This window comes from Solea solea, chromosome 8 (assembly GCF_958295425.1).
Source record: "Solea solea chromosome 8, fSolSol10.1, whole genome shotgun sequence".
NCBI classification, from domain to species: Eukaryota; Metazoa; Chordata; class Actinopteri; order Pleuronectiformes; family Soleidae; genus Solea; species Solea solea.
Window position 1 is genome coordinate 15,956,019 of NC_081141.1, and position 9,392 is coordinate 15,965,410.

General features: G+C 40.9%; 1 protein-coding gene and 1 long non-coding RNA gene across 2 annotated transcripts in view; one reads left to right on the forward strand and one right to left on the reverse strand.

Moving 5' to 3' along the window:
* The window catches only part of sh2b3 (SH2B adaptor protein 3), a 50,919-nt gene extending 44,453 nt beyond the window's left edge, over positions 1–6,466 (forward strand). Inside the window, exons 5-8 of the mRNA XM_058635484.1 lie at positions 276–367; positions 898–1,112; positions 1,852–2,029; positions 2,258–6,466. Of these exons, the coding sequence (XP_058491467.1) occupies positions 276–367; positions 898–1,112; positions 1,852–2,029; positions 2,258–2,649 (877 nt within the window). The 3' untranslated portion in view covers positions 2,650–6,466. The remainder of the gene's footprint in view (positions 1–275; positions 368–897; positions 1,113–1,851; positions 2,030–2,257) is intronic.
* On the reverse strand, positions 1,006–1,915 carry LOC131463647 (uncharacterized). The gene is made up of 3 exons (XR_009241077.1): positions 1,831–1,915; positions 1,299–1,372; positions 1,006–1,093 (listed from the first exon to the last, which is right to left on the reverse strand). It is a non-coding gene; the product is annotated as an uncharacterized LOC131463647 (long non-coding RNA).
* Positions 6,467–9,392: the final 2,926 nt, after the last annotated feature.

A 9,392-nucleotide genomic window follows, 5' to 3' on the forward strand; every position in this document is an offset into this window, starting at 1 on the left:
TATATATAGTTATATAAATGTGTGTGATCACTGACCTGGGCCTCCTCAAATCTTACCTTTTAATACGCAGTAGTGTGGTGACACTTTTTATATTACTTTGTATTTTTTATGCTCTGGTCTATGTTTATGAAATATTTTTTTTTTTTAACACTGTGTGTCTTGAAGGCTGCTATAATGTTGATATTTTGTAAAGCACTTTGGTCACCTGTGGGCTATAAAATATAAAGTAGATTACGTGACGTTTTCTTTCTCTGTGCGTGTGTCTTGTCGTTCAGGTCAGGCAGCGTTGATCTGGAGCCGCTCCCTTCCCCAGCTGACAACTCTGCTCCAGCCAATCGCAGAGGAAGCTCAGCATCAGCGAGTCACAGTGAGTGCAGAGACCAGAGACGAGGGGGACTAATCAGACACGACCTCTGACAGTCAGGGCGTAGTTGTTGCACTCTGTCTCTTCTGGGAAAACAATCAGAAGATCAGACATGTTCTTCAACAACCAAGCTCATTCCTCGATCATTTAAGTGAAGACATACAGTAAATGACACTTACATTCAGCACAGTTTTACAAACCAACCTCTTTAAAACCTTCTTGTACTTCATTTTGCACAGTTTGAAAGTTGTTTACAGCTGAATAATAATACCGTTCCCAGATGAACAACTGTTCGTAATAACACTGTCAATGATGAGAGTAAGGCTCTTGTTATGTGCTTCAATTAAAGCGTACAATGCTTTATTCTCATCTTGGCCACATGGGGGCAGCAGAATATAAAGACAGCGCCACCTTTTGCCAGGCAATAATACAATGAGTGTGTTTGCAGATTTAAACATCACCTTTCACATTGCACTTTAGCTTTATGATTTAGAAGAATTAAAGCATTTTGTTTGTCTTTTTTTTCCTTCAAGGCCCCCTCACCTTCGCCTTACCGGAGCAGATCATCCAGAAGACAGACCACTTCCTCTTCTCCTACCCATGGTTCCATGGGCCCATCTCTCGCCTCAAGGCAGCCCACCTGGTTCAGAGCTCTGGACCAGAGGGACATGGAGTGTTTCTGGTCCGACAGAGCGAGACACGCAGGGGAGACTACGTCCTCACGTTTAACTACCAGGGAAAAGCAAAGGTTTGTCTCATTATGTCTGACACTGAGGTCACACCGACTTAAATATGTCATCCACATAATGTTTAGTGCAATAAATGCTGACCACGAGAAGGACATGGTCGAGCTCTTGCTTTGACTCATACTAAGTGAAACGCTTCTGTGTGCAAAGGTCATTGATTCAGTAGCTACTGGACGTGTATATTTCACCTGGACACAGACGTCCTCCTGTAGTGAAGGATGGGGGTGTGTACATCTGTATCCTGAAAAGAGTGTCTTTTCTCCTGTAGATGTAGATAGACTCACTGGAGTTAGAGAAAGCACTGCTCACATTTTACAGAGGTTCAGTTTCTGGGTTTTACCACAAACTTTCAGATGTGAAGAAGCCTCTTGGATGAGAGGCAAAACAAAACGTCATCAAGAAATCAAGAAATCAAGTTTAACTGCTACTGATTTAATGACTTTTGTATAATTATGATGACGTGAAGGGCAAGTTAAGCCCTAAAATTGTATTTGCATGTGAACAACCAATACGAGGCTTTTGGAAAACGACGGTTTTCCAAAAACCCCACTAGACATCTTTTTTTTTATTCTCTTGTGTTTGAGTTTGTACACAGGAAAGTTTTATGGTCATGCTCCACATCTTCTTCGTTTGGTTTATTTCTGTGGCTTAAGACTCAACACAACCTCGCTAAGACTCGCTAAATCTCGTCCTCATGTCTCTCTCGTCTTTCGACTCAACTCTTCGCCTTGTCTCTTGCAGCATCTGCGACTCTCTCTGACAGAATGGGGTCAGTGCAGGGTGCAGCACCTACGCTTCCCCTCGGTCATGGACATGCTCAGTCACTTCCGCCTCTTCCCCATCCCGCTGGAGTGTGGAGCCGCAGGTGCCGTCACGCTGTCCAGCTTCGTCGTGGCGGGAGTCAGCCCTCCGTCGCAGGGTGAGACGCTACCACCTACTTCTCATTCAAAGCATTTTGTGTTATAGTAAATGTTATAGTAAAAGAAAGAAAAACACTGTTGAGTGAGAAACAGGTTGACAATAATGGATTATGCAAAGGAATTTGATATTGGATCTTGTTTTTGTTGTTTTCACCATGAAAAATCCTTTTGCACATTATATGCATTAATAACATGTACAACTCTCATCTCTTTCTCCCTTTTACCAGGTCAGCTCTCCGGCGCTCTCCTGGTCCCTTTCTCCCTCCACCGTTGGAGCTCAGAGCCCAGCCTGGCTCACTGTAGTTTGGCCCGCAGCTCCAGTCAGCCCCCATCCTCCTCCTCCTGCTTCACCACAGGCAACACTTCCAATCCCAGCTCCGCGTCCCAGCCGGGGAACCGCCCGCCCGGTCGCACCAACCCCGTCCCCGTCCCTCCTGCTCCTGCTCCTCCTCCAGCAGCCCCTGCCCTCCTGCGTCGCAGCGAGTCAGTAGGGAGGAGGCCACTGCTTCGCCACCACGCCACCCACACTCCCATCGTCCCCCAGCGGGACTCGGACTACGAGCTGGAGCCTGAGCGAGGCCGCAAGCGGGCAATAGACAACCAGTACATGTTGCTATGACCTCGGAAACACAGGAGTCACCAGTGAAGCCAGCACACACGCACACACACACACACACACATCCTCCTCCTTTATTAAGGGTGTGAGACATGATTTCAGCAGACTCAAGAATTTGGGACAACAAGTCTTGGTCTGATGAATGCAGAGCTTTGTGAACACACACACACACACACACACACACACACACACACACCCTCCCCCTCCCTCTGAGTGTCCACAGTGAATGTATTTTTGGGAGTTTTATTACAGTGTTAATAATGATGATTATTCTTGTTTAATTGATGTTGAGGGTCTTTGTGCGTGTGTGTGTGTGTGTATAAGCGAGACAGAGGGAGAGTGTGAGAGCGCCATCTTGAGCTGTCCTCCAGACCAGACAAAAAAAAAATATATACATATAGATATTTTTAAATATTTCTATCCTGGTCGATTCTACGAGCTGCGCATTATTTAACTTCTTACGGCACTTAACCTGAGCTGCCTGCAGACCAGGACAAATCAAGTGCTCTGCCTTTAAAGTATTTAAGGAACATTTACTCTTCACACAAAGTTCCCAGTGTGGAGCAAACTCCCACCTTCTTTTTTTTTTTTTTTTTTTTTAAATAAACACCAACATAAAGCACTCTATTTTTGTAGGAGTGTCCTTACACTCTCGTAGATAGGTCTCCTCCTTATGCATTATTACTTATTTAAGTGCACTTCACTTTCAGTGCACTGTGGAAACAATGTGTATTTTTTTCTATACACAGATTTTTGTTTTTGTAAAAAAAAAATGTAATAATATCAATAATAATGAAAAAAAAAATAAAAAAGTAAAAAATAAAAAAAGAAGAGGAAATTTGGTTAAAATCAGTTGAACATATTGAGGCGCCGTTTCCACTCGTTCAAAAACCTTGGCTGAAGTCATGACAGAGAAACCACAGGAAGTGTGTGTGGTGGCGTTTGTCATGTTTTTGTTGATCTCAGTGTGGTACAGTATTTACCTAAGTACGCGTGTGAATTTGTGTCACAGTAGTCGCTGCTGGACGTTTTCTGAAAATCAGCATCGGGGTCATTTCTGACACAAGATGAGAGAAAATAATGGAATGACAAAGCACTTGTGGTTCAGTATGAGTCGATTCTTTGTGTATGTATTTATAAGTCACGAAATGCGTTTTGTGGCTCTAAATTACAGGGGGAACACGATATTTTATTACATATTTTATTAAAGGTTCTGTGTTAGTGACATCTAATGGTGAGACTGCAGATTGTAACAAAGTCCTCCCCTCATTCCTCCCCTTTTTCTGTGCACAAGGAACTACAGTGGCCTTCACATAGCAGATAGGATGTTGTTCTTCCTTGTTTTGCGTAGAAAACTTACACTTCAAAATGCCAAAGGCACTTTGTGGTTGTGGTGGCCTCCTGGAAGCCTAAAGTACAAAATAAAAGGCTTATTCTAAGGCTATGAAAACCAAAATGATTATTGTTATTATTATTATTTTAAAGCAATTATACAAACATAGCAATGGTTAGCATTTCCAGTATCTGCCAATAAACCCTCTTACATGTTACACACTGGACCTTTAAATAAATAAATTCTGTTAAATATACATATGTATTGATTAAAACAAAGTCATCTAGTAGCACAAAATGCACAGTAACTGCCCAATTTGATTGAGTTGGAACATTTAGTTTAGGAGTATGAGGTTGGTGTAGTCAGTGGTTAGCACTCTTGCCGGAAGACCCGGGGGTCACGACCTGGTTGGAACAAAGACGAGTTTGCATGTTCTCCCCGTGTGTGCATGGGTTTTCTCTGGGTTCTCCGGTTTCCTCCCACAGACATTGGACACTCTAAATTGAACGTAAGAGTGGATGGTTTTTTTGTCTCGTATGTGTCCCTGTGATGGACGGGTGACCTGTCCAGGGTCGTCCCCCTGCCTTTCACCCAACGTCAGCTGGGATCGGCACCGGCGCGACCCTCATGTGGAGGATAAAGCCGTAAGAAGATGAATGAAGCGTCACCAAATTAAGTTTTTAACACAAAGGAAAGAAATTGGAGGTCCAACAACTAACCTGACAAAACCTGACGAAAAGGCACTTGATGTTCAGACCGAAAAGATCAAATGCAGGTCACAAATGTTTTATTTCATTGTCAGTGAAGCTCAAATCACTGGAAACTTCTTCAAATGTCTCTCAGATCACTTGTTTTTGAAAAGTGGCTGGTGATGGAAAAACAGAGTGAAATTAAAAAGCACACGTGTGTCTCTGTGGATCCTAATTTGCTAGTCGCATCGTTAGCGTCTCCAACTCTACTCTTTTTTTTTTTTTACACCCGTAGCATTAATTATTAATATTCTGTACAGTTTTCACCAACAATGAACGTCATGTTTTGACTGCGGCACGTTCACATCATCAGAAGAGTTTTACTGAGGAAGCTTCAGTGGATAAATCTCCGCTGATGATGAGGAGAGTCTCCTCTGCACTTAACTCAGATCTGACGACCGGTCAATCATTACAGGTGCCTTTTCGGGCATGTCGTCGTTTTAAAGCTGCACTGACTATAATCACTCAACTCAGGTGGGATTTTTTTTTTTTTTTTTTTACAACATATACAGAAAAAAAAAAGAGAAAAGAAAATCAGCTTTTTTTGTAGTTTAATCCATCTTTGTGCAAATGCAGAGCATCCCCTGAATATTCACCACTAAAACCAAATGTTCTGTCATTTTGTTCTGTTTTAATATCTGAAGCCTTTGGGAAATGTGTTTGTGTTTAGCTAAGATTCTGTCTTCTAACCTCGCTTTAACACTAACTTCCTTCCTTCGATTAAAACTCGTGCCTAACACACTCTCGTCTCTCCCTCTGCTCTCGTCGTCGTTGTTGTAGAAATCGGAGGTAAACTATAAATGCAATTGAATTTCCTCATGACCATGATGTGATTAGTCCTCTTGTTAAGTTAGTTACCAAATGAACTTTTTCTTTTTTCTTTTTTTTTTTTAACAATGGTTGTGTCCTCTTTAACGTATCGTCACAATTGAGACTGACATGTTTGAAATAGTTTATAAAGGGGAACAAAAACAAGGATGTTTTTGGCAAAAGTACGGTTAATCTTCCTGCATTTATGTGCCCGAGTCTAAGCAAAAAACTCTCACTCCCGTCTTCTTTCTCTAAAAGGAGAATTACTGTGCCTTTGCCAGAAAGCTGCTGTTGCTTTTCCCCTTCCCCCCCCCCCCCCCCCCGAAAACTTGGGGTGTGACATGGTGCAGAACTTGTGTAGTGCAATAACTTGAGAGTTGCCCCAGTGCTTCACACCTGTGTGTTTGTGTGTGTGCGCGGAGTGAGCAAAGGCTTTTAGTTGGATTCATTCATTGTGTGTGTGTGTGTGAGAGAGAGAGAGAGAGATATTTGCAACTGCTCAGAGACTGAAGAAATGTCAAAGTTCCCAGAAAACATGCTGCCACGTTTTCCTGCTGCTTCCCCCCCACTTCTCATCGTTTTTATGATTCAGAGTCGAGTTATTGCCAGAGAAGAGTCCCCGTGTACCTCAGGTGTATTTCATCCTCAACATCCACCCCAGCGAAACACCTTTAACTCCAGCCGTACCCCTCCATTTGATGATTGTGTTCTCAATACTGTTCATTGTGTTTGTTAACGTTAGCACTGTAAACATTCCAGTTTGATCCGACTACCCCCTTGACAGCCAGTGAAAAAACCACATCAGCTTTGAAATCGGTCATTGTGTTTGAAACCCTTTCAGTTATAAGCATCTAAATTATATTATATTATATTATATATATATCAACTGTATATTTGACTTTTTGTAAAATAAACCTAACCAAAAATGTGTTTGTGTGTGCGTTGTGTTTAATGTTCAATGTATTGCTGCACAAAATACTAATACTCTTCTCACTAAGTGTGGGTCAAAATGCAGTACGATCATCGATACGCCAGTGTAAATATCGATATTTAAACAACTGGAAGAAGAAGAGGGAGTTTACAGCGGGATAATGGTGGACAAAGTTACATTAAAAGAAGCCCTGTCCACGTTCAATACATAGACTTTAAGCACTTTGTTCTCTATGTAGTGAATAAATAGAGAAATCCTGCACTTTTAACATGAACGTTTTTTTTTTTGACAGACAGATATCGCGATGTACCATTATATGATTGTCGCGCAATATATTGATCATCATGACACGATTCTTGATCATCACAGAATCGTATCATGACATTATCGGTACCATGGACCATGTATCGCATATCGTATCGTGGACCAAGTATTATATCGTGAGGACTAATACAAGGAAACATTTATTTGTAATTAAAATGTACAGTAGGCAGGATTTTTGTATTATCGATCAATACAAAAATCCTTGGAGACAATTCTACACCTGCTCTGTGCTTACTTTACAGCCCAGGTTAAAGGGCTTAGGTGAATATGTAAAAATACTATTTTATATCAGCTTTTTATCAATTTGGAACTGGAGTTTTGGGAGCCCCAAAAACCTATTTTTAGAAAATTGGTCTAAAAATAAAAACTTAAAACGCCTCTCTTGCTATTTCGCATATACAACCAACATGCAACTTTGGGTGAACGATAATGTCATAGCCCCATCTAACCTAACCTAACCTAACCGTGTGTATTAAGACATGGTTTATGCAGACATAATCAGCCATTAACTTTATATTTCATTCTTTCCGTGTATGGCAAACCCTTTAAAAGAAGAAAAGTTCAAACAAAGTGGATAGGCAAACCCTTTCAAAAAGAAAAAGTGTATAGGGAAAGTTCTGTTTCCATGTGGATAAGACCTAAATCTGTCATGTGACTGGAGGAGTTGCATCAGAAGGAGAGTTTCTGTTTGCTGCTCCACTTTACTCACTCTGCATTCAGGTCCTTCCTGTTGCTGCAGCACCAACAACCTTCTACACTGCAGAGAGTCAAAAAAAAAAGAAAAAGAAAAAAGAGAAAGAGTTGGACAATAAATGATAAACAACAGAAGAGCGTTTCAGAGACGGAGAGATTGTCTGGAGATGTTTGTCATGTATGAAACTAGTGTGTCTGGGGGCAACAGATAGCTCAGAGGGTAACATGCCTGTCGTGACCCAGGTCCAATTCTACCCACAGTCCTTTGCTGCCGTTTAACACTTCACTGTCCTGTCATTACAGGCAAAAAAAAACAAGAGGAGCTTATGACAATACATTATTATCTTAATAACTGGCAGATGTACAGTAAGTGGTTTGTATTTATATAGTTCTTTTCTCGTCTTGATGACCAGTCAAAGCTGCTGAGTGTAAGTGTCTTTACCAAGGACACATCGGCATTTATAGACTAGTATAGCCAGGAATTTAACCCACAACCTGTGAGGTGAAAGACGACTCGCTCTACCGCTGAGCTACCGTCACCAACGATCAACCATCTCTCCAGTGATTTTGCCGACTGCAGTTACTATGGTTACATCAAGCAAAGGTGAGAAGAGTTGTGTTGCCACACTGCTGAAAATCCTCCAACATTACTGTTTTGAAATTAAAAGTTCAAGGCTGTAGCAAAATGGTTGCCGTTAAGGTTATCCAATTATCTGGTTATTATCTCAGTTATGTGTTGAGTTAAAAACGTCCACCTGTTTCCCACTGTGTGAAGTCTTCAGAGTCCATAACCAACAGATTTTTCAGTGTTGTTAATAATCCAGTGACACAATCTAAACCAGAGATTATTCAATCGACGCTTAACTCAAAATACTTAAATCAGAGAGGAGAAGAAAACCATGACACCATGATAATCTCCTAATTGTTTTCTGACTCCCCTGCTTATGTGACTAATTCCCTCTGAAGAAGCAGCTGTAAAAGAGAGTCATGATTTTGTATTCAACTAATATGTGATGATGATGATGAAGAGCGGACGTGCTGGAAATGACCTCAAATGAAACGCGAGGAAGACGCCACCAAAGGTGAAACATGCTACAGAGGAAGGAATCAAGGAAATCACTGATATCACAAATAAAAACTTTCAAAAGAAATCAAAGATTTGGAGAGGATTGAAGAGTTGGAACAAACACCAGTCTTCATCATGTGCTGTGTCAGACGCAGACAAAGGAGAGGATGTCTCTGTGCAGGAGTTACAAACTCTAGAGAAACAGCTCATTCATAGCAGAATTATCAGCAGCAGCATCTCAGCCCGTCACAAACGCCCAGCATCATGACAACAGGTGGAACAGTTTCTCATCTCTATCCCGCTTTGTTGTTTTTACGTCTGTCAAATCTTGTATTTGTACTGTACGCGTGTATTTAATGCTCAAGCATGTCTTGAATAAACCGGATATTTGTCTACATGTAATAGGACAAACACAGATTTTTACATGAATAAAGCTTCCACTCCAATTTAAAGAGAGTCAGGGTCGTGCTATTGTTCAAGTGTGAGTAGATCACACGGAGTACTTGACACTTTAACCTTTTTTCTCCCCTAAAAATAAATGTATTTTAAGACAGCAAACATGTGTCCTGCATGTATTTTCTGGATGTGTTCCAATAAAGTGATAATCTTGTTAACAAAACTAAAATTGAAAAAAATAAACAAACCAATAACTGAAACTGAATTGTGTGTTTAAGTTGTAGTGAAAATGTGCTTCGTTTTCATCTTTGTAAATTTATTTAATACATAATCTTTTGGGTTCATATAAAGTGTGTTTATTTTCTCTCTGCCGGCTTTTTTGTTTGTTTTTGTTTATGTTATGTTCATCCGTGGCTATTTGATTTTTACCTGACAGTAACTTAA